Genomic DNA, 26,243 nt, shown 5'->3' with positions numbered 1-26,243 from the left:
ATACATGCATAGCTCTTCCATCATCAACATCCCCCACCAGAGCGGTACATTTGTTACATTGATGAGCCTGCGTTGACACGTCATTATTACCCAGAATCCACAGTTTACATTAAGGTTCACTCTTGGTGTTGTCCATTCTGTGGTTTTGGACAAATGTAAAATAACATTTATCCACCATTATACTATCAAACAGAGTAGTTTCACTGCCCTAAAAATCCTCTGTACTTCGCCTCATTTTAATTCTTGTTTAGGAAGGCTTTCTCAGTTCAAGAACTACAAGACTATTTTCTAGTTTTCTTTTAATACTTTTTAATAATTTTCAAAAAGTTAATCCTCTGGGATTTCTTTTTGTTCTATGAATTAGGGTTAACTAGTCCTTTCTTTAGTCACTGACTTGAAGTGCTGAATTCACATATGTGTGTGGCTAAAAATTCTGTACTGTTTGGTTTCATTGATTCATGTGCCACTACTACCTTACTTTAATTACTGTAGCTCTGTGACATTTTGATAACATTTCATTTCTTGATTGAGTTTCTGTTATTACTCCACCGTGAAATTTAGAAACTGAGGATTTCAACACTATTATAAAGTGGAGACAGTTTCGTTTCTCATTGCTGATGGTTTATAAGGAAGACACAGAGTGGATTTGAAAGCTGAAAAGCAACCTATTGAATTTTTAACGAGCTTATTTGACTTGATTTCATTAGGCAACAAATTAGTAAATGTGTCTGTAATAAGGTAGTTTCCCCCAAAGCTAATTGTCATTAGATGTTATTTCTTAAACATCATTTTAATGTACTACTGGTAGCATATGATACAAACAATTAAATGATTAGGCTGAGAACATGAGTGTTACTGAAGGTATTATTTGTTACAGTAATATAAGAGCCCAGTTAATGAACTTGAGGATGGTGTTTCTATGCAGTAACCTCACTTATTTAGAAAGAGTAAGTAAGTTTGAATTAGTGGAAAGTCTGAATAATGGTATATTTAAATATGTGAAGTTTACTACTTTAATGTAAGGACACAGTCTTTTTTAACAATGCTGCCTTGAGGAGGTTCTTAGAACTACTTGAGAGAGTAGGTAAGAATGGTATGCTTTTAACTTGTGAATTTTATTTATCTTGTCATGGATGCTACTAAACTATTTGAAGGACGTTGAAAAGCAGCTTGAGGGATACAAGATGGCTGCAGCTTAGCTGGGGACTGCGTGCACCTGCTCCCAGCACAGTGCAGAGCAATCAACTTGAAAAACTTGAAGTGTAGCTGATCTGAAATATTATATCTCAGGAGCATTGAAGAAGCCACAGAGAGACTGGTAAGAGGAGCACAGACATGGAAAGGGAAAGCCCCTCTCGAGCAGGTGTGGCAGCTGAGGCCAGAGGGATATTGCAGCTGGAAAGCTCCCTCTGCCTGGGAGTGTGGGGTCTCAACCCCACTCAGGGCTCCCCAACTCAGAGTGAGAGGCAGGAAGAAGAGCCCGTGAAGCATTGGGCAGAGGGAATCAGAGGGATTCTGTCTGCCTGGGAGACTTGGACCTCACCTTTTAAGTGAAGAAGTGCTCCTGTTGTTAGCAGCCCCAGCCAGAGAAGTTGGCTCTAGCCTCCAACTGCTGCACAACCATGTTTGGGTCCAGCGAAGAAGTCTATGGGCTGCACCCAGCAGTAACTTTTAGAGACCCTCTATTTTCTGGAAAGGCATTGGGCAGAGCCCTAGTCAGTGACTGAACTGTGTGGATTGGGGGAAAATGGAACAGTCTCTCCCACCTTGAGTACAAGGTCAGAGCACCTCCCCCCACCTGTGGAGCCACCATTCTTGCCCCGTCCTGCTGGGGACAGGAGCAGTGCAGGTCTGGGATTTTTAGCCTGCACTGTAGGGTTTGGAGCCCAAGCAGAACTGGGAATTTGGGCCCTGCTTCACTGAGAACAGCCTCATAGAAATCAGAGTTGCATGCAGAGTTGATTTTCTGCTTGGTTTAGTGGTTCAGGGTCATTGTTGCTGTGCAGAGCTGGGATTTTTGGACTGTCTACTGGGGAGGCTTCTGTCAGGGAGACAGATGGAACTAGAGTTGGAGACTGTGGCTGAGACAGGGGTTTGGCTTTGAAGCAGGGACTGATTTCCCTTCACTGAGTGCCTGGCTGTGTAATCCCCAAGCAGGGGGCGTACTAGCCTGAGTTAGGCTCGCCTGGGTTAAGCCTACAGACCTTTTTCAGAAGGCTCTGCAGGAAGACCAAGCAACCTCAGGGGAGAGGCAGAATAGTTGACAGATGGAGGGGACCTCAGGGAACCTCTGTCTCTCCACAGATATGCCCTGACCTCTAAGCTTGAAGAAGCCAACCCATTACACAGGTTGACCCCCCCACCTACCTCCATCCCAGGTCTAGTAGACACAGACACAAACAGAAAACAGAGTGATAGCTATAGACAGGTAGCCAAAGGCCAGTGACCTTTATCTGAAACCCACCCAAGAGGACCCAGAATCAACACAACTAGTGATGGGCTTCAGACCACACCAGAGCTGACCCAACTAGACACACAAATGGCACACACAAAGAGGGATCTCAGGCTCCAGACCCTCGGGGAACAACCTCACCTGAGGGGGGTGGGGTGGGCAGTGCCTGCACAGTGTCTCCTACATGGTGATCAGGTTTACCTCTATAGACAACCAGCTTAAAGGAGAAAAAAGTAAGCAAGTGAAAGAGAACCCGTTTGAAGAAATGACAGAAAACTTCCCTAGCCTGATTCAGGAAAATATCGCGCAAGTTCAGGAAGCACAGAGAGTCCCAATCAAGATGAACCCAAACAGACCCACACCAAAACCATCACAATTAAAATGGCCAAGGTTAAAGACAAAGAGGAAATCTTAAAGGCAGCAAGAGAGAAATAGTCATTCCTCTATAAGGGAGTTCCCATAAAGCTCTTAGCTGATTTCTCAACAGAAACACTTCAGGCCAGAAGGGATTGACATAAAGTATTCAAAGTAATGGAAAGCAAGTACCTGCAATCAAGACTGCTCTATCCAGCATGACTATAATTTGAAATCAAAGATGAAATAAAGTGCTCCCCCATCCAAAGTGCATGCACACACACACAACTACTACTACCACCCCCCTCTCTCCCCTAGGTAAACATAAAGAGGTAGTGTATCTTTTCTTTTGTAAAATATTCACTGTCTGCATGTTTTTATTTTTAAGTGGCTTACTCTTTTGATGCTCTCTTTCCAGTTAAATCAGCTCAGATATTTAAAATCCAAGTATTTTCTTTTTGGCTCGATTTTCAGATTGAGTTCACTTGCCAACAAAATAATATGATAGTATTGGAAGATACAATAGGAAGACTTAGATCTGTAAGTATATTTTTCTTCAATAGATGTTAAGGAATAATTTTTATTTTGTTAGTATAATAAAACTACAAAAAATTGTACGTATGTTTTGACTCTCATGAATTTTGTGAGCAATAAAAAATGTTTGTGTTCTACAGTCAGCCCTCTCTGCCGGGTGCACAAGGGTACTCCCATCTGTAAGAGCAATGCTGTTCTTGCTTCGTGTCATCATTACTCGTAGAGGTGGAAAGAACTTTTGGTTGTTTTTTTTTAATGCCCTTAGCTGTTAATTGATTTAGAATGATAACTGAGTAATTTAATTCTCAAAATATAACATGAATTTGTCTACACATTAACTTTTAAAAAATATATATTTTATTGATTTTTTACAGAGAGGAAGGGAGAGGGATAGAGAGTTAGAAACATCGATGAGAGAGAAACATCGACCAGCTGCCTCCTGCACACTCCCCACTGGTGATGTACCCGCAACTAAGGTACATGCCCTTGACCGGAATCGAACCCGGGACCTCTCAGTCCGCAGGCCGACGCTCTATCCACTGAGCCAAACCGGTTAGGCTACACATTAACTTTTATTCTTAGTAATAAATTTCTGTAAGTCAAATTTTTAGTTTAATTCTAAGTAATATGTTTTCTTTAACAATGTGAAATGAAAACTGCTCTGTTTAGACATTTTAATGTTATTATTTAAAATATTTAAAACACCTCTGTAAATATATTTGTCATTTCCTCCCAATATAGCTTTGGTAAAATAAATGTTGTGAAAGAAATGTTTCCAGCATTAATTTATCCATCCCTTGAATACTTAGTGAAAAAAAACTTAGTTGCTATACAAGTTATTCTAAGTGAATTAATTTTACTTCTAGGATTTGTAACCATATCTGTGGACATTTCTGGCCTCTCTGAAATTTCTTTACCATTTTTTCTTCAAAATTATTGAGTACATTTAGGGGTATGTTTAGTTTAATAAAAATATAGAACATTTTGGGAGGGGAGGTAAGAGATCAACCAAAGGACTTGTATGCATGCATATGAGCATAACCAATGGACACAGACAGTAGGGGGATGAGGACATGTGCTGGGGGGTGGGAGCGGCCAGGGAGAGGTCAATGGGGGAAAAAGGAGACTTATGTAACACTATAAACAATAAAGAATTTAAATTAAAAAATAATGTCAAATGTCACAATAAAAAATATATAGAACATTCAGAAATGCTGGAGAAGAAAGATATCTAACTGCTTTTTTAAAATTATAATTTTTAACAATTATTTTCAAAACTCACCACGTTTATTGTTTTTAAGGATTCTTTTTGTGTTCGACTTCATGTAGTAAATGATGCTGAAGTTTAGCTTGAAATAATGGCCTAATTTTTTCCTTCCTGGCAAGATAATTTTAGAGATTGAAAAAGCACAAAATAAATCTCCTTCCAGACTTGATTCCTTTGTCAAGACTTTAGAAGCAGACAGAAATTACTACAGGAGTGAAGCTCAAAATTTGAGAAAGATGATCAAAAGTACATCTGAAGGCCCAAGCCGCCCGTCTCCATCTTCTCGGGTAGGTTTTGGAAAGTTATAAATAAATATTTTGGAGTTTGTTGCTCAAAGACTGACTTCTTTCTTTGGCTTATCTGGAAGTAATTCAGGTTGATTAGCATGACTTGCTATATCAAAGAGAGGTCTCTTTGATGGACAGTGGATCATTGAAATTGGTTCTCTGTCCCTAGCATTTGTCATGGTTGGGAGGTAATCAGACAAATGTGGAGCAATTTGGGGGGAAATTGTTTAAAAGAGGGGTAATTTGGCCTGGGCCAGCTAGCTCAGTTGGTTTGAGTGTCATCCCTATACACTAGGGTTGTGGGTTAGATCTCCTGTCAGGGCACATATAAGAAGCAACCAATGAATGCATTAAATGGAACAACAGATTGATCTCTCCCTCCCTCCCTGCCCCCCCCTCTCTCTTTCCCTCTCCCTCTCCTTCCATCCCTCTATCACTCCCTCTTTTCTCTCTAATACCAATGAATCAATACAAATTTAAAAGAGATGAATTTTAAACTTTCTTTCATCATTTCCTTACCTTATATAGTCATTAGAGGCCCAGTGCTTGACATTCGTGAAGGGGGGATGATCCCTCAGCCCGGCCTGTGCCCTCTTGCAGTCTGGGACCCCTCAGGGGATGTCCACTGAGGGGTTCTTAGTGCTGTGTGGAGGTGGGAGAAGCTCCCACCGCCGCTGCGCTCACCAGCCATCAGCCCGGCTTCTGGCTGAGTGGCGCTCCCCCTGTGGGAGCGCACTGACCACCAGGGGGCAGGTCCTGCATTGAGCGTCTGCCCCCTGGTGGTCAGTGCGAGTCATAGCGACTGGTCGTTCCCCACTTAGGTCGATTTGCATATTAGGGTTTTATTATATAGGATGTTTGCTTAAGTGGAGACTGTGTACTGCCATCAGTAGTACTTTTCTATTCATATACAGGTCGAAGAATTTCAAATTTCTTATATAATAATTGTAGGGTACAAACTGTGATGTAGAGCTTTTGAAGAAAAGAGACCGTGAAGAACTTAAATGCATGCTGGAAAAATATGAGCGTCATTTGGCAGAAATTCAGGGTAATATCAAGACTCTTACATCTGAGAGAAATAAGACCTTCCTTCTTTATGAACAGGTAAGGTTGTTTATAAGGAAACAATATATGTAAGTAATGACAGTTAATTGTAGAGATATATAATTCTTTGGGTATGCTTAAGTCTGCCAATCAAATTAATTTACCATTACAAAGGTATTTAATTTACCATTTTTTTAAAAAAAATAAATTTTATTGATTTTTTTACAGAGAGGGAAGGAAAGGGATAGACAGTTAGAAACATCGATGAGAGAGAAACATCGATCAGCTGCCTCCTGCATACTCCCTACTGGGTATGTGCCCGCAACCAAGATACATGTCCTTAACTGGAATTGAACCTGGGACCCTTGAGTCTACAGGCCGATGCTCTATCCACTGAACCAAACCAGTTAGGGCTGTTTTTAAGATATTTTTAATGAAATGTAATATATTTCCAATACAGTATATGTGCACACACACATATATATGATATCCCCATGCCCATAAAAGATTGGGGATTAAAAAATGCTAACATATCATTTTGATATACTATCAGTCACTTTAGAAACTGCCATATAATTTGTTTAATTTCAGAGAGTAAAATCAGTTTGTAGTTTCTCTATTTTTAGCTTAAAATTCATTTCTTCACTCAGCAGATATTAAACTCCATACATTACCAACATCATTTCATTTAAAATATCAAATTTTATTAAGAATTACAGCAAGTTTGTGCAGGTTATGAGCTTGCTACTCTAAGGGAATAAAATGATAAGATTCAGATACTGTGTTGTTTTTTAAGTTTTAAAGTTTGCCTCAGTGGATTTTACTTTAACTTGAAGTCAAGGTTAATAATCTGTTTTTAAATAACCAAAGTGACTTTGGATACCATGGTTGTATGGCCTATTTGCTTCATATTATATATGAGGAGGTAGGGCTAATAAGGTTAACTGATTTGCCCAAGAACAGCAGGATTCAGAGTCCAAATTTTCTGACTCCTATTTGGGTCTGCTCTTTGCCATTTAGTTAAGCTTGTTGAAGATGAATTGGCCCATATGGAAATGGATCAGTCTACTGTAATAAAACCCTAATATGCAAATTGACCTAATGGCGGAATGACCAGTCACTGTGACACACTCTGACCACCAGGGGGCAGACGCTCAATGCAGGAGCTGCTCCCTGGTGGTCAGTGCGCTCCCACATGGAGAGCACTGCTCAGCCAGAAGCGGGGCAGTGGCAGGAACCCTAAGGACCCCTCGGGGGATGTCCCCCTGCTGGCTTAGGACACAGGCTGGGCTGAGGGACCCCCCCCCCCCCAGTGCACAAATGTCATGCACCAGGCCTCTAGTATCTTAATATATAAAATAAATGCCCAGTGTATACTATGTCATAGCATGGAATCCTTTTGGTTAAATCACAGTACTGTTTTCTTTCTAATCTTAATCTTGTTCATTTCTTTTTCTTCTTAGCATTTCAATAAGATTTTATTATATTTAAAATTTTAAACATTATATTAGCTATTTAATAGATATTCTCTTCTATAATTAGCTTTCTTATTTGTAGTTTGAGCAGTTTAAAAAGCAACTACCACTTCTAAGTGTGTAAGTGATTACTTTGCTTTGATTAGAACTCCTGGGTGTCTTTCTGTGCCATGAAACCTGAGCCAATGTATGTATGCAGGATTATAAGACCACTGCTGGGGGCAGGAAAGTCCCTTAATGAGAAGCCTGTGTGCATTAGTGTAAGGTGTGAGATTATTTTACTGAAACCTCTGCCTTGTAAATCCTATACTTGCATATAGTATAAGTGATTTTCAAATCTTTGCCATATTCCTTTTCTTCAGATAATTTTATATTGAGATTTGAAGTGTAGAATAGTTAATGAAAAGCTGCTGTGATCCATCCCACTGCCTCATTAAGCCATGGAGTACCATGGCGCACAGTTTAAAACATTCACAGACATTGTTTTCTATGGTTGCAATCTAGTTAGGGAGATAAAGTATATTGCCTTGTATTTATTTTTTGTTATTTTAGTGTAAATAGTCTAGGAGATATTGTAAAAAGAAAATAAGTGGATATTTTTATTTATGGTGATTAAGGAAATCTTTCCTAGACTCAGTAGAGTTTGAGTACTGAGGGATGGATGAATGGGGTTGGGTTTGGCCTATGTGCCAGTGTAGTTTACCAGCTCTGGACTATATAGAGAAGGCTGTTCATTGGGCCTTAACAAGGGTTTATACTTTGCTTTATAAGCAATAGGCAGTTTATATTTTTAAAGCGGAAGGAATATGACCAAAGTCACAGTTTTACAATTTCAATAATTTTGTATTATCTCATACATCTTTATATGTTTCTTATATAACATATAAAGAGATTCTTATATAACAATCTCTCCTTCAAAAGAGCTGGATGAGGGAGAAAACATGGACTTTTTAGAAGGCTGTTACAGTTGTCCATGAGAGGCATCAGGAACTAAGCCAGGGGTGGGCAAACTTTTTGACTCGAGGGCCACAATGGGTTCTTAAACTGGACCGGAGGGCCGGAACAAAAGCATGGATGGAGTGTTTGTGTGAACTAATATAAATTCAAAGTAAACATCATTACATAAAAGGGTACGGTCTTTTTTTTTTTTTTAGTTTTATTCATTTCAAACAGGCCGGATTCCGGCCCGCGGGCCGTAGTTTGCCCACGGCTGAACTAAGCTATAATGCTATCAAGGAAGACTAGACAAGATTTGATTTAAGCAAAAGAGGGGATGAATAGAAATGTTTGAAGTTCTGTTTTGAGTGACTGCAGAATTATGATAGTAAAAAAAGAATGAGGAAAGTCATTGATGGAAAAGATGTGTTTGGTTTCAGAAAGATGGAGGACATTCAGATAGTAATTACCATCAGGTAGTAAGAAATGTGGGACTGGACTGGGGAGAAAAGCAAGAGCTGAATAGGTAAATTTATAAGTCACCTGCTTAGAGGTAAGTTTTGAGCCTTCAGAGTGGGTGAAGTCTCTGAATGAGAGCTAGGGAAGTTTTATTCAATGGATAGGGGAAACTATGAAAGAAGACAGGAAACTAAGGCAGAACTATGGTATAAGACCAAAGGAGGAAGAAATTTCAAGGATTGTGTTGAAGACAATGTCAAATGTTGCCAAAATATCAAGAACAGGAACTGAGAAAGAACCATTAGATTTGATGAGGTCCTTAGTTGTAATTCTGCGAAGTGATGGGTGTGGGAGCTAAGTTAGAGTGGGATGAGGAAGTGTGTAGTAAGGAACAAGCCATGGTAGAGACACTTAAACGAGAGAAAAAGATAGTCATAGGATGGTAAATGGACACAAGAGGAGTAAGTGACAGTTTTCCAAGATATGAGAGCCCTTTGCATGGTTGAAGGCAGGGGAGAGAGTGCTATTTGAAGTGAGAGGAAATAATGATAGTTGAGTCAGGGATATCTTAGAAGACACTTCAGGAGATGAAGTCCAGAAATCTGGTGAAGGCGTATGGAAATTGGGAGGTAATTTATCTTCCTCTGAGACTTGGAGACTGGCTGAATAGAGAGTGATTACAATTGGGAGGAAGGAAGATAAGGACTTAAGCCACAAGGTAGGAAATGAAATCATCTGCAAATGTAGAATAGATTTGAAACCGAGGATGGTTGAACAGTATGTAGAGAGTATGTTGGGTTGTCAGTAAGGATTGGTGGGCCTTTCTGTCAAGGTAAAGGTAGCTAGGAATGACTACGGCATGTACACTTATGTAGAGAAAAACTAGAACACTATGATAATATTTCTTAAACCAGTATTCTACCTGAATTGTACTGAATTCATGTTTATATCACAAAGTGAATAGTTATATGTATTTCTTAGTAAATAATTTTCTCTTGCATTGACTGCCTCCAAATAAATTAAAAAAATTTTTTTTTTGCGAAGCAAACTTCTATTTGTATACATCCATTTGCATTTTGGGGGCATCTCTGGTATTTATTTGTATAAAGTCAAAATTATGCCATTATCCTACTCCATGCATATTGATAATAGGTTTGGATTTTAACTGACTGGATATAAGATAGCTATATTGATATTTGTTCTAAAGCTTGTTAAATAGGAGTCTACCTATTTAAATAATAGGCACAGGAAGAAATTGCTCAACTTCGACGACAAATGATGAAAAGCTGTAAGTCTCCTAAATCAACAACAGCACATGCCATCCTCCGACGAGTGGAGACTGAAAGAGATATAGCCTTCACTGATTTACGAAGAATGACCACAGAACGAGATAGTCTGAGGGAAAGGCTAAAGGTTTGAAAGAGTTTTATCTATAGGAACATGTGTGAAATTCAGTGCAGTGACATTGAAAGCACTGTGTTTTGTTTATGTTTTTTAACCAGATTGCCCAAGAGACAGCATTTCATGAGAAAGCTCACTTGGAACAAAGGATAGAGGATCTGGAGTGCACAGTTCCTAATGTAAAGAAAAATCACTTTTGCACTTTTGGCTATAAACTGTCAGTGGCTTTCCCCTTTTCCTTTTTTTTTTTGTTCAGAGAAGTTATTTTATTGTTCTAACTAAGGTTTGTAATCCTAAAATATTGAAGGTGGTATATCTGGTGTAAATTGTCAATTCTTTGTTGTTTATTTTCTTTTCAAAATGTGAGCAAAATCTTTTTTATGTTAGATTGCAGAGTGAGTTCTTTTTTAAAAAATCATTAGGGCTGCATTCTCAGAGATTTTAGCATTTTTTTCATCTCCCTGTTTCATTAAAGATAACAATGCCAGATGCAGGGAATCTGGATTATTTTACCTAAAGAGTAGCTAGGATAGAAAAATTATGATGAAATAAAAATTAAAGAGAAAAATATATGTAATGAATTTAAATGCGAAGCATCACCTTGTTTTCGTAATCAAAGATTTGAGATACTATGAATATATATTTGAGATAGTATGACTATATAAACAAGGGAATTTGATTTTCTGTTACCAAATTTAATTAAATATGTTTATAAATGTGTCTGTATTATGTTGTTATAATTGTAACTGAACAAATAAATGGAGGTTTGGCTGCCTGGCTCAATAAAAGCCAAATTTGTGAGACAGGTGCTCATGCAAAAGGAAAGGGCTTTTATTCAGGAGCCACATGACCTGGGAGAATGGCAGACTCCCATCCTAAAGACCAGTCTCTCTTCCTGCTCAAGCCCGGGGTTCTGGGAGGGATAGGAAGGGGATGGCTTTTTTTTTCCCTATCTAATTATCTTGGTAACTTTTGGTGTGTTTGGGGCCCATGCATTCATTTTCTAGCTTGTGTTGTACTTGGGTTCTATCCATTCATATTTCTAGCTTTTGGTGCCTGGGATCCTCTCCATTATTATTTCTAGCTTTTGGTGGTTCAGTGTAAGAACCTCTCCCTGCTGCCATCTTGGCCAATGGGGGAGAATCTATGTAACATAATGACTAAAAATAATAATAATAATAACAGATGGGGAAAAACAATTTTTTTCATAATTCCATTTTATATCTATAATTAATGTTGAGCAACAAATAAGTCATTTCTGCAAAGAGATATGTATGCTAAAGTCAAATTGAACCAGATTGAAAATGTAGATGGATATACTATTCTTGGTCCTACTCCACAATACTTTGTCCATATAGCCTTCACAGTATTCAAGTCTAATCATTGTATGAATCTTGTCATATACCAGTTTTTACAAAGAGAGGATGTCTCTTTAGGAAGATCATTAAGACACTTTTAGTGATGGCAGTAACCTTGTCATTCTCCTTGTATAGCTTGATGATGAACTTATGGAACACATGTCAAATATGACTTTGACGAAGAAAACAATAACCACTGTGGGAAAAGATATGAAATCACTAGCAAGAAAGGCAATAGATACAAAAAGTGAACTTGGCAGACAAAAAGCAGAGAATAATTCTTTGAGGTAAACTAAATTGCCTTTGAACAACTAATAGTTTATTATAAATAACTCTGCTTTTTGTAGTGTATTTTATAATGGTAATTAAGTTATTTGTTGACTTGAATTTTGGGGAGGATTATTATGAAACAGTTGTAGAAAACTCAGCATACATTAAATGATTTCCCCAAGATCAATCACAGATTGATAATGCCACACTTACCGAGGACTCAAACTTTTAGTAGTCTCAATCTTCCATTTGGAGAAAACCTCAATGTTTAACAAAAATAGCTTCTACAAAGCCACCCTGGGTACAAGCATGATTGACTTTGGTATTTGATTGTTAATTTACCTTTATAGCTTAAACTATGTTCTGTGGTCTGAGCAGTGTAAGAAGACATAAAGCACAAGTTTTACAGTAGCTTAGCAAAGGGGTGGTTTAGAATATAATAAAAAGTCATAGAGAAATAGGAACATGTAATGGAACTTATTAACTGAATGTCAAGTACTGTGCTTAGCGCTTCCTACATACTGATATGGTAGCAGGAGAATTTCCAGGCAATAAGTGCAAGTGAATAAGTTTTTGAAGACCTCTCCATGCTAGTGGTTTTGTTTTACTTTTAGTATCTGTTGATGTGAAAAATAGAATTTCTATAGATTCAGTAAGGTTGAATTTCAGTGCATCTATGAACATTTGAAAAATAGTAATTCATGTGAGTGTGAAACAAATTACTAAGTTACAGAGAATACTTGGTTTACATGAGTTCCTGGAGTCTTTGATCTTTCAAGGGTCTATGGTGCATACATTGGAGTCACTATCAGGATAGAAATTTACTCGTTGTCTTCCCTTCATTTTTTTTTTAAATTGCTGCTTAAAAGGATATTGCAATCTTAGGTAAAATTTAAAAAGTAATAAAATAAAACAATCTCAACAAAAAAACCTTGGAAAATAGAGAAAAGTGTAAAGAAAATTTAAATCACCCACGATTCCATAACCCAGGGAAGACTTTTATTAATGTAGGTCTGTTTCTAACCAGAGATATTTTTATCTCTATGTATATAAGCTTTCTATGTAATTGACATCATATTGAGTGATATATTTAAGTGATTTCACTTAACTGTATACAATAAGCATTTTCCCATGTGATTAGAGATTTTTTGAAAGTCTTTTAGTAGTTTATTAAAATATTTTAACAGATAGATATATAATTGGAGATTTTTTGGTGTACATTTGTTTGTTTTTTAAATTAATTTTAAGTATAAACATATTTTTTAAAATATATTTTTATTGATTTCAGAGAGGAAGGGAGAGAGAGAGAGAGAGAAACATCAGTGATGAGAGAGAATCACTGATCGGCTGCCTCCTGCACGCCCCCCACTGGGGATCGAGCCTGAAACCTGGGCATGTACCCTTGACCGGAATTGAACCCAGTACCCTTCAATCTGCAGGCCGACGTTCCATCCATTGAGCCAAATCAGCTATGGTGGTGTACATTTGTTTTTAATAGTATTATTGAAGTATATTTGACAATACGTTTCAAATTTATTTGTTTGGTTTTTGTTTTTTTGTTAATTCTCACCCAAGGATATTTTTCCATTGAATTCATTTTCAGAGAGAGAGGAAGGGAGGGGAGAAACGTCAATGTGAGAGAGACACATGGATTGGTTGACTCCCGCAGGTGCCCAGACCTGAGTTGGGGATTAAGTCTACAACCGAGGTACGTGCCCTTGATCAGAATTGAACCTGTGACCCTTTAGTGTGTGGATTGATGCTCTGTCCATTGAGCCAAACTGGCTAGTGCAAACTGCACATATTTGAAGTGTTCAGTTTGGTCAGCTTTGAGATATATATGTACCCGTGAAACCATCACCACAATCAGGATAGTGGCCCTAACCATCGCTCCCAGTAGTTTCTCATGCCCTTCTGTAATCTCTCCCATACCTTGCTAATCCCTAGGCAACCACTGATTTGCTTCTGTCATAGAAATTTGTATTTTGAAAAAGTGTTATATAAATGAAATCCTACAGTATATATTCTTTTGTCAGGCTACTTTTATTCACCATAATTATTTTGAGTTTTATTCATGTTGTCGCATATAATCAAGAGTTTGTTTCTGTTTATCACTGAGTAATATTCCATTGCGTGGGTAGTAGACATTTTGGTTGTTTGCAATTTGGGGCTAAAACAAAACTATTATGAATGTTCTTATATGAGTCTTTGTATGGATGTAAGTTTTTATTTCTCTTGGATAAATAACTAAGAGTAGATAGAATAACTAAGCCATATGATGGATATATGTTTAACTTTTAAAGAAACCATAAACTGTTGTATTGTTTTGTTCTAACAGTTTTATAGTTTCAGCTCTTACATTTAGATCTATGACCCTTTTTTGAAGTAATGTTTACTAGTATGTAAGGTCTGAGATTAAAAGTAGAGGTTTGTTTTTGTATATGGGTATCCATTGCTTCTTACTTGTTAAGATTATCCATTCACCCTTTAAATTGCCTTGGCATCTTAGTGAAAAATTGACTGACCATATATGTGAGTCTATTTCTGAACTCTATTCTGTTTCATTGATCTGTTTTTCCATCTTTATGCTGATACCACTCTGTCTTGATAATTGAAGCTTTATAATAAGTCTTGAAGTAAGTCTGTAAGTCTAACTTTATTCCATTTTAAAATTGTTTTGACTGTCCTAGGCCCTTTACATTTCCATATAAATTTTAGAATAATCTTTATTAGAATCATTCATCTACAAAATGTTTATTGGGATTTTGATTAGAATTATGTTGAACCTATAGATAAATTTTGGAAGAATTGTTGAACATATTGAGCTTTTGATCCATAAACACAGAATATCTCTCCGTTTATTTAGGTCTTTAAAAATTTCTCTCAGCGGTGTTTTATAAATATTCAGTGCACAAATATTTCACACCCTTTGTTATATTTACATCTAAGTATTTCATATTTTAATGCTATTATAAATTTAAGTTTCCTATTGCTTTTTGCTAGTATATAGAAGCAAAATTTACTTTTGTATATTGCTCTTGTATTTTTCAATTTTGCTAAACTCATATTTAAGACTAGAGGCCTGATGCACAAAATTTGTGCAAGAGTAGGCCTTCCTTCCCCCGGCTGCCGGCACTGGCTTCCCTCTGGCCGCCAGCAGGCACCTGGGACCCGGGCTTCCCTCCCAGCCCTGGCTTCGTCTGGAAGGACGTCTGGTCTAATTAGCATATTACGCTTTTATTATTATAGTTTTTTTTGTAGATTATACAAAAATTATGTGGATAGTTTTTTATGTAGATTATCATGTTGTCTATGAATAAAGAGAATTTTACTTTTTCTTTTTCAATCTAAGTATCCAATCTTGTCTTATTGCAGTGGCTATAATTTCTGGTATAATGTTGAATAGAAAGATGAGAACAGTCATCTTTGTTCAATCTTTCAATATTGTGGTCTTAGCTGTAGGCTCTTTGTAGATGCCTATTGTCAGGTTGAAAATGTTCTCTTCTGTTCCTAATTTGCTGAGATTTCTCATGAAGGGTGGATATTGGATTTTGACAAATGCCTATTCTGAATCTATTGATATGATTTTTTTTACTGTTTATTTTTAGTCAGTTAACATGGTGAATTACATTAATATTCCATTGTAAACCAACTTTGTATATCTAAATTAACTCCCCTTGGTCATTATGCATTATAATTTTTATATATTCTTGAATTAAATTTGCTAAAATTGGTTAAAACTTTTTACATGTATGTTTATTATTTCTCACCAAAGCATTATTGTTTTAGCTTTTGTGTTAGGCCTTTTATATATAGTGTGATCTTGGGGTCAAGATTCACTTTTTCCTCACATGGCAATCTAGTTGTTCCAGTACCAGTTGTTTCCTTTCTCATTGGATTCTTTGACATATTTATTGAACATTAATTGACCATATATTCACACATATATATATTCTGCTATTTGCATCATGTATATTTTTTTATTTCAACTACTACATTTCTCATACTTATTTCACACTTATTATATATTTTTTCCTTGGTTCTTTTTTCACATTGTTAATATCTTTCTCTTTTAATATGTTTACTAGTCTAATTTAATTTTTAATGTATTTATCCTAATATATCTGCTCCTGTTGCATTCTGTAATCTGTGTGTGTGTTTAAATAGCTGGTCTTTCAAATGTCTTATGATTTGGGCCTATGAACATATTTTTTTCCATGGAGATAAGATATATGTCAAGCGGTGCTGAGGGGGTAATCATCGTGTCAGCCACATTAACTTCACAGTATGGGGGACTGAAGTCACTGTCACTTTCTGCTTGTTGCCCCACTGAGTTAAGCAGCATTAGGAGGCACTTCTTAACAACCTTGGCTGCACATTGGAATCAAATGAGGAGCTTTAAAGAAATAGGGATTCGCCTGGCCAGTGTGGCTCAGTTGGTAAGCATTGGACCATGCACCAAGAGGTCACCGGTTTGATTCCAGGTCAGAGCACATGTGGTTTTATGAAAATGCTAAAAGGAAAAATGTTTACTGTTGTTCTTAAAAGTTTGTAGATTTAAATAGCTAAGAGATTGATGAAACATAAAAATTTCAGAATTAGTTTTATTATTAAAATATTTACAGACTTTTATATGAAAATACAGAAAAAGATCTTTCTAATACTCAGCGATACCTTGCAAAGAAAAAATATGAGCTACAGCCTACTCAGGGGAAAATTATGCGCTTGAATGAAAAAATCGGTGAGTTATTTTTTTCCTGATATTACTTTTTCTCTAAGTCTCGTAGAAAAATGTTTTATTCTCGTCAGTTATAACATAGATAAACTTGGAAGTAGGCCCTTAAATTAAAAGTTTATGAGTCAATCATGGAAATATGTTTTTCATTGATAGTAAACTTTTTACTTAGATTTAGGACCTTAAATACTTAGACATGGCTTCACATTTTTCAATGAGGAGATAACTAAATGAAGCAGCAACAGTTTATAATTTCTGACTTAAAATTCTTAAATATTAAGTGTAGGTAAAAAAAAATCAGGATTCAATGTTGAATTTATAGTATGGTTACTTTAAAATATGCATAACACTTGTAAATTTACAAGTTTTTGTATGATACTGTGGCTTGTTCATAGTTGTAATGAAACATAGCACACATATATATTACTTTTGGTGGGAAGTGTACATATATTTGGCTATATCTATGATATTACTTGGATTTATAGAGGAAAATATTTTTATAAAGTCTTATGTTTCTTACAATGATCTCTGAAAATATGGTTATAATTTAATATTTTTATAACTGTAAAGTAAAATTTTGATTAGGACTATAAAAGAGCCCATTTTAAAACAGAGGGAACGTTTAAGAGGATCCAGGATTGAGTAAGAAGAAGCCAAAGAAGTAGACCCATGAGTGAGTGTTATTTTGGGAACAAGAGAGCAAAGTGTTTTAAAAAGGAGGGTAGTGTCAATTAACAGATGCTTTCGAGAAGCAAAGTAAGACAAGGTTGAAAAAATGTTGATTGGATTTGGCACGTTGGAGGTTTTGGTAACACCCACAAAGTTTAGATAGAGTGTTGGATGTGGAAGATGGAAAAGGTTGAGGAGTGACTGGGAAGTGAGGAAGTAGAGAAAGGAGAGAGTAGAGTCTCTTAAAAAGTTTGGCTACTAAGAGTGGCAGAAAATGGGGCATAACCTGAGTGGTATGTAAGATTGAGGATTTTTTTTTAAGCCAGGAAGTACTAGAGCTGTTTCAGAGCTTTCATTTATGTATTTATCTTATGCCAGTGGGAATGACTCAGATATCTGAATACTCAAAACATGTGGTTTGCCTGAAAGATAGTACTGCCTGGAAAAGGGAATTGATATAGTCTCGGGTACTAGATAGATCATCCTCTTGGCATATGATACTGCCTCTCTTAGTGCTGCACTGGATGGCCGTGGACAGGGATTAGCCTAGAGGTCCAATCTAGCAGAGCTTCCCTGGTAGAGCTCTAGACCAGTGGTTCTAAGCTTCGGTCTGTGTCAGAATTCCTGGAGAGCTAGTACAGACCACTGAGCCAGGCTCCTGGAGAAGGACATGGACAAGGCTTTTGTATCTTTACCGTTTTGCTCAAGTGGTTCTCAAGCTGTGTTGTGCATTAGAATCATGTGGGAGGGGTGCTTGTTAAACCATAATTGCTCTATCAAAACAACAATGCGGTATCATCTCACACCTGTCAGAATGGCTATCATCAACAAATCAACAAACGACAAGTGCTGGAGAGGATGCGGAGAAAAGGGAACACTCGTGCACTGCTGGTGGGAATGCAGACTGGTGCACCCACTATGGAAGACAGTATGGAGTTTCCTCAAAAAGTTAAAAATGGAACGCCCATTTGACCCAGTGATTCCACTTCTAAGAATATATCCCAAGAAACCAGAAACACCAATCAGAAAGGATATATGCATCCCTATGTTCATAGAAGCACAATTTACCATAGCAAAGATCTGGAAACAGCCTAAGTGCCCATCAGCAGATGAATGGATTAGAAAACTGGTACATCTACACAATGGAATACTATACTGCTGTAAAAAAGAAAAAATTCTTACCATTTGCAACAGCATGGATGGAACTGGGGAGCATTATGCTAAGTGAAATAAGCCAGTCAATGAAGGAAAAATACCACATGATCTCACTCATTTATGGATAATAAAGACCATTATAAACTGATGAACAAAAATAGATACAGAGGCAGAGCAGCATTGAACAGACTGTCAAACTACAGCAGGAAGGCTGGGGAGGGTTGGGGGGCGGGAGTGGGGAGGGTAAGAGATCAACCGAAGGACTTGTATGCATGCATATAAGCATAACCAATGGACATAAGACACTGGGGTGTAGGGGAGGCCGGGGGAATGTCAAGGGGGGGGGGGGAGACATATGTAATACTCTTTGTAATACTTTAAGCAATAAAACAAAATTAAAAAAAAACCCATAATTGCTCTGCCCACTCAGAATTTGTCATTCAGTGGGGCTAGGTTCCCAGATGATGCTGATGCTGCTGGTTGAGAAAACACAGCTTGAAAACCACTAAATGATGTACCTATAATCTAAGCCTTCGGCATTGACATTGGCTTGCCAGTGTTTTCACAAATCGAATCAGACGTCCTGGGTGATTTTTTTTTTCTAGGACTTTTTAGAAAAAAATCAGAAAAATTTAGAAAATCAGAATATTAGAAGATATTTGATTCTGAAGATAACCTAATTGAATATTTTATTAAGCTCTATTAGTTACCACCTTATATGCAGCAGTGATTCTAGTGTAGAGGGGAGAGGGAGTGGTGTTTTAGTATTCCACTCAACTTCACCCTGTACTCTCCTCTCCCACCACACATGTAAATCTACTTTAAGAATTTGAAATATAGAGCTTTCCTTTGCTATTCTTATTCAAATGTGTTAATTGTGCTTTTACATTTATGAGTCATTTAGAATTTCCTGATTCATCTTAGTTTTTAATCACTAACAATAAAAGCCATGTTTTTATTTGGAATACAGTACTTATTTTTAGTTATTGAATATAATATAGCAGAACTTACTTTGAAAAATATTTCAATCTGCTTGAACTGGAAAGAATGATCTTGATTTAAAATATGCCTTTATGATTACATATTTAGATCATTTTACAAGGCGAAGTATTGCCCGGCAAGAAGAAATGAGCACTCTTGGTGCAACCGTCAGTGATCTGGCTAAAGAAAAGGAATGCCCACATGCGCGGTTGGATAAAAAATCCGAGAATATTCCATCCCGTGGAGAGAGTTTGGCACTGAAAGTATGTTCTGAGAGCTGTGGTTTAAAAGAAATGTTTGCACTTGGATCTTAATCGAATAATAGGGTTCTCTCAAATGTTTTTTTCTAGAGAGCTGAAACAAAATCTGATTTTGAAATATTTCAGGGTAGTCTTTAGAAATAGGTGTTATTTCTCCCATCAGTTTGTGATTAACAGTCACTGACAATAACTAATTCAAATATCAAAATGTGAAACATGATAATAAAGCAGTGAGACTGATTTCTTCTTAAAGCACACCAGAACTCATACCTCCAGGTAGCCACCGTGGGAGCAATGTGTTTATTCTATTAAAACTGCCTTTGTGGTTGTGTTCAGAACTAGATGCACATTTCACAACGTCCTTAGCCATTGACCATATAGACCATATCGAGTTGGTAAAAAAGCTGGATGATCATCTCCACCCCTCAGTTGTTGTTCAAACAACATAAAAGGTGTGCCAAAAAGGCAGAGAAATGTTGATACCCCTTTCTAGCTCATAAACTGATTCTGAAGGCAATTCCAGCACTGTTTTCTATAAATGTTTTAAACTGAAATAACAGTTTAAGAGATAATTTTTTTTATTTCATATTTATATTACTTTTCAAGGAAAAGGCCATTTCAGGCACGAAGAATATTATCCCTGAGACAAAACAGGCATCAAGGTAAACAACTTATTCAATAAGAATTTGGATACTTATTAGGAGCAAAGTACTATTTTACTTATTTTTGCTCTAGGCAAAAGGTAGTAAAAAAACAAGGGGTTTAGTGTTATGCATAGAGTTTGTAAGTTTCTAATGTTGGAAGGAGGCCTAAGTATGTGTAGGGAAGTAAAGGATATGGTGTTTGCCAAGGAACGGGAAGGAAAGCACATTCAAGGTAGAAAGGATCGCAAAGAACCCTAAAGAACCTCAGATAATGTTCAGGAGCCTCTTGAATGACAAATAGGTGAGTGTTGGAACCCAAAATGTGAGAGGAGATGTGAGGGAGGAAAGGCTAAACACAGAGGCCTGTGTTACAGACAAAGGAGTCTTGACTTTATCCTTTGGGAAATAAGAATTCATGAAAGAATTTTGAGGAGATTTTTGCATTAGAAAGATTACCCAGGCTGAAGAATGATGATAGATTGGGGTTGGGAAGTGGGGAGATGAGTAAGGTGCTTGCAAGGAAGAAAATCTAGGAAAGTGCCAGGTTTGGGGCTGGGAATGAATACTGGATATGTAGAAAGTATGGGAAAAGATGATTTTCCTCTGAATTACAAGACACCTGCAGATATGTCTTGGAAGCAATTAAATATGAGTCTGGAGTCTAAGGAAGAGGCTGAGGCTGGAGATAATGATTTCAGAGTCATCTGGGTATAGATGGGGTTTGGGAGCCATGGATATGAATAGTATTTGTCTGAATGAAGGTTAGAGTAAGAAGAATCAGAAGGCTAAGAGTTAAGCTCTCAGAACTATTAAGTTTTAAGAGGGCAGAGGAAGAGGAACCTGCAAAGGAGACTAAGCCATGGCAGCTAGAAGTAGGATGAAAGCTTTCTTATATTTGAATGTCACAAGTTTTTAAATACTTAGCTCATCATTGACTATTATGTATATTTAGCATCCTCTTTTTCATTGTGAAATGTTGGCAAACATAGAGAAACTCCAATGCACTATCTTTGCAGTATTTATTCCTATAAATTTAAATGTTTAAAACCTTTTCAAATGTTTTCTTGCTAATTGTCCCTCTTCTGTCATATGAGAATTTGTTGTTCTGTTATGGTAAAATGTCTCCTCTTATGTACTATCTGATTCGTGCAATAGGCGGTCTACTGAAGTGCTAATGAAGCGTAAACAAGACATTTCCAGGATGCGCCGCCAGTTGGATGAAACAAATGATGAACTGGCTCAGATTGCCAGGAAAAGAGAGATCTGGGCTCGTAAGAATGACAATCTCCAAGAACAGTTTTCTAAAGCTAAAAAAGAAAACAAGGTATATTTGTTCCTAGTATCTTTTTCTCCAAGAAAATATATATTTCTTCTGAGGCTCGGTTCTCCTTTCATTCTGTAGAAAAGCTCAGGCTTTGAAACCAGCCATTTTTTACCTTTATTACACAATATGCCACATAATTTCTAAATGAGATTCTCAGACATAAAGTGTTAAATATTAAGGAAAAGAGGGAACAGGAGATTGTTATGCCCAGATTTCAAGATTCCCAAGAAACCACATCAGGGAGCCAGCCAATCGATGCAAAAGCATAAGAATCTGTATTTCGAGCTAGCTCGGCTCCCGTCCACCAGACTCACCGACACAACGGCAGGCCAAGTGGCTGAGAGAGCGAGAACCCCGCCCAGAGACCGGTTATATAGGGGGGGTTGGAGTAAGGGAAGGAGAAAGGACTGTGCTTTGCCGATTGGCCAGGCGCAAGTCGATGTCTTGTTCCTGGGTGTGGCTAGCAGAGTCTTAGACTTCCTGGAAGACGCTCCTTGCAAAACACGTGGCCAAGGTAAGATGGAGGACGTAGCCCTTACCCTGGGGGAAGGTGGAGGGCCTAGCCCTCGCCCTTTCAGAGATATAATAGATTTGTATTAAACCTTAGAAGTACTCAACAAATGAAGATAAAAATCTTAAGAAACTTTTGAGAAAATCATAGATTTATTTGATAGACTATTATTCTGTCTAAATATGAGTGCCTGAACGATGCCACATTTTTTGGTTCTCTTTAGCACTGTAATTCTTTTCAGGAAAATTTCTTTTATAATTAATTACTTCCTCTCTAAGCCAATGCACTTTATCCACAGTTCTCCTTTCCAGTATCATTATTTTAATTGACCACTAAAAGTGGTCAAATTTTATTTGAAAGCTTTCTTCCCTTCTGAAAATTCTTCAGTCCCAATTATTTTCCCAGTTTGCTATCACTCTCAATATGTTTAGTTTGCATCATAAAAGTCTGTGTTTTTATTTTTTAAATACATTTTTATTGATTTCAGAGAGGAAGGGAGAGAGAGAGAGAGAGAGAGATGGAAACATCAATGATGAGAGAGGATCATTGATTGGCTGCCACCCACATGCCCCACACTGGGGATTGAGTCCACAACTGGGGCATGTGCCCTGACCAGGAATCGAACCATGACCTCCTGGTTCATAGGGAGTCAGTAGAGTGGGAAGGTTAAGACTCACATGAGTTTGAATCCCCTTGCCTCATTTAACTTCTCTGAATCTCAGTATATCATATGTAAAAATGGAGAGTAAATGAGAATATGTATAGAAAGCACTTATTAGAGAGTCCAGCATAACCAGTTGATAAATATTTTGTAGGCTCTTGTTAGCTTACTATAGTATTATAATCACTTCCCTGCTTTGTTAACATTTTATAAACATTTTTTATAATCAGAACAAAATTAGTATCATAACAAGTTTCATATGTTCAAGAGTACTTCTTTCCTTTGTTTGGGTCATAGGCCCAGGGTAGAAGATGGATCCCTCTGTAGACCACAGATTGAGAACCCATATCACAGATTTGGAAAACAGAAACCTTAAAAAATGTCACCCTCAATACCACGATTTTTAACAAATTGGGATGATGTATTTTTAGTATTTTATCCTGATTTTTCTTCACTAATTATAGATGGATATTTTTCTTTGTATTAAAATTATTCCCAACATTTTTCATAGAGATGTAATGTTCTTTGTAGCTATGCCATTAGGTAGATACTATTATTTACTGCATCATTCACTTAATGTGAAAAAATATTGTTAATATAACAAACAATGCCTAATGAACATTCCTTTCCATTAAATTTTATTAGATTTAATTTCAAACTGAATCAAAACTTATGAAGTTTTTTTTAATTGGACATTTTCAAATGTAATGAATATGCAATTATCCATCTCCCATCTTCAACAAAAAGCAATATATTTGACTTTCTTGTTTTTATTAGTGTTTCAAAATGTCTCTCGAGATATCACCAGATAGCAGATCACAGATTTGCTTTTTATAAATTTATGTTTACTCCAATGATACATGGAAATGTCCATTCCTTGTATAACAGAATAGCTTTAAATCCTTGCTAATTTGATGGATAAAATGCTATTTCATTGTCTTAATTAGATTACTAGTACATTTTTAAACTTTTTAAAGTATTATCCTCTTGAGCTTCCTTTTTGTGAATTATTTGTTTGGGTCCTTTGCCCATTTACTGTTTGGACTCATATTTTCTCACTTTTTATATGAGCTTTATATAGTAGGTATATTAACTTTAACTTTTCATATTATGATTATTTTAAAATTTATTTATGATGTATTTGATATAGAGGTATTTTTAAAAAGTTTTTTTGTAAAATCCAGCTATCTTTTTTTCATAGGCACTGTCTAAACAATTGAATGATACACATAATGAACTTAATGATATAAAACAGAAGGTCCAAGATACTAATTTGGAGGTTAACAAGCTAAAAAATACATTAAAGTCTGAAGTACGTATATATTTTTTCCCTCTTTGCTAATGATACCCTAAGAGTTTTCACTAAACTTATTGATCTCATGGGGAGAGCTGAATCAAGCCTTCCTTTAATGCATACCATATTTTAGTGTTGACAATGATGCGTTGACAATTATGGGTTAACTATATATGTCCAGAAAGAAGCAAAGGCATCTTGAAAGAGGAGAGAAGAGGAGAAGACCAAAAAGCAGTTTCACTTTTTCTATGTTGTTGCCTATCTTGGTCCCCAGACCGCTCTGGCTGCTTTGAACAGATACGAAGAAAGGGTAAAATATGGCTTCTTAGTTGCCACAAGGAAGGGGCACTAAATGGTTAAAGGGCAGGAGAGACGTTTTATGGCAATTATTTTTCATCACTTGAACTTTGAACCTATATCACCTAGTCACAAAACTAAATTTAATATAAAAATAAATTCCTATCTTTGAGAAATCCTAGTTATTATTGGGGAGACTGTACATCCATACCTAATTACATAAAGTTATAAGACCATTTTAAGAAAATAACCTAAATAATAAGTGCTACAGAAACTTAAAGAGAGTAAAGATAGATATAGGTTAAATTTAGTTTATGTATATTGTACCATGTACCTCCCAAGTACCTACTCTGTATACAACTGTAATTTTAAGTAAAATGGAAAATACCCATCAGGTCCCTACTGGCACATTTGGAGTATCTGAATCTTGAAAGCCAAAACAGTAGTTTGGCTTGTTAACATATTAACTAACAGTCTTCACATTAGTCAAGGTACATCAGGTCACAAGGTGGTGATATTAACTGACTTTCAGCCAGACTCATGATTTATTATATTTGTGAGAATTTAAATCTGTTTTGAAAGCCTTACAGAGTGGGATGTTGTTTGGTTATTTTATTTAGACAACTGTTTTTGATCGGGGAATGCACTGTTTATTAACAGGTAGGAAAGAAGGAGATCCAGTGCCTTTTAAATTAATTACCAAAGTTATAAAATACTTTTTAGAATTGGCTAAACCATACTACTAAAATATGTTTTTAAATATAGCTTCAAAATGATTACTCAACATAGTATATTATTTGTGGAGTTGTTTTCTTCTAGAAATAAAATCCTACTTTAGTCAAGATGACATGTTAGAACTTTTAAGGTTTTAAAAATGTGATTCTATACCCAATATATACCTGGATGTATATTTATGAATTGTGTTTATTGACATAGGTTTGATATTGTACTTCTGAGCTATTTAAGGCAAGTTATTAGAACAGTGAGTAAAAGTGGATCATAGAACAGTCCATGATGAAGAAAATTAAAGCTGGGGTACTGAATTAAAAGTAGGATTCAGACAGGAAATGCACTAAGTCAAGAGAATTATCAGAAGTTGATGCTTAAGATATGCAAGCGGTCAGAAGCTCTGTAGCCAGTACAACTCATAAAGTTGTCAGGAACAAGGGAACAGATAGATACAAATGGTCAGGCCAAGACAGAAGCAAATATAAGAACACTAGAGGCCTGGTGCACAAATCTGTGCACAGGTGGAGTCTGGCCGGCCTGCCCTGATGGGGGTCATCAGGCTGGGCCGGCAGCGGGGAGGAAACATAGGAGGTTGGCCCACTGGGCCAGCCAGGGGTGGAGCTGCAGGAGGTCAGCCAGCCCACCCCCGATCGGGGTTGGGGGAGCCAATGGGAGCCCCTGATCAGGCCCATTGGTCGTTCTGGTCATTCCATCGTTCTGGTCGCTTGGCTTTTATATATAGAGATATTCATCGAGGTCCTGGGCAGATCCTGATCCCACTCCCTTTTGTTAATTACAGGAGGACCAGTTTTCTAAATTCAGAGGGTAGGTAGGTGGGATTGCTCAAGGTCATGATTCTCATGGCAAGCAAATTCCCAATAACCTGGCAAATAATGTTTAATTATATATTGAACATTTTACATCTTTTTAAAATATTTTTTATTGATTTCAGAGAGGAAGGGAGAGACAGAAACATCAATGATGAGAGAGAATCGTTGATTGGCTACCTTCTGCACTCCCCCGACTGGGGACCGAGCCTGCAACCCAGGCATGTGCCCTGAATGGGAATCGAACCGTTGACCTCCTGGTTCATAGGTTGATGCTCAATCACTGAGCAACCCGGCCAGGCCATTTTATATCTTTTAA

General features: G+C 36.9%; 1 protein-coding gene across 1 annotated transcript in view; it reads left to right on the top strand.

The window, feature by feature from the left end:
- LOC102435970 (testis-specific gene 10 protein-like) overlaps positions 1-26,243 on the top strand; it is a 59,429-nt gene that overhangs the window by 3,435 nt on the left and 29,751 nt on the right. The window contains exons 3-13 of the mRNA XM_023758924.1: positions 3,281-3,346; positions 4,727-4,894; positions 5,846-5,998; positions 10,051-10,221; positions 10,311-10,388; positions 11,703-11,854; positions 16,463-16,578; positions 19,486-19,640; positions 20,244-20,299; positions 21,437-21,605; positions 23,979-24,089. Of these exons, the coding sequence (XP_023614692.1) occupies positions 3,308-3,346; positions 4,727-4,894; positions 5,846-5,998; positions 10,051-10,221; positions 10,311-10,388; positions 11,703-11,854; positions 16,463-16,578; positions 19,486-19,640; positions 20,244-20,299; positions 21,437-21,605; positions 23,979-24,089 (1,368 nt within the window). The 5' untranslated portion in view covers positions 3,281-3,307. The remainder of the gene's footprint in view (positions 1-3,280; positions 3,347-4,726; positions 4,895-5,845; positions 5,999-10,050; positions 10,222-10,310; positions 10,389-11,702; positions 11,855-16,462; positions 16,579-19,485; positions 19,641-20,243; positions 20,300-21,436; positions 21,606-23,978; positions 24,090-26,243) is intronic.

The sequence above is a fragment of the Myotis lucifugus genome, unplaced genomic scaffold (genome assembly GCF_000147115.1).
Source record: "Myotis lucifugus unplaced genomic scaffold, Myoluc2.0 scaffold_145, whole genome shotgun sequence".
NCBI classification, from domain to species: domain Eukaryota; kingdom Metazoa; phylum Chordata; class Mammalia; order Chiroptera; family Vespertilionidae; genus Myotis; species Myotis lucifugus.
Note: the sequence above shows the minus strand (reverse complement) of the source record. Positions and strands in the feature narration are given on the sequence as shown.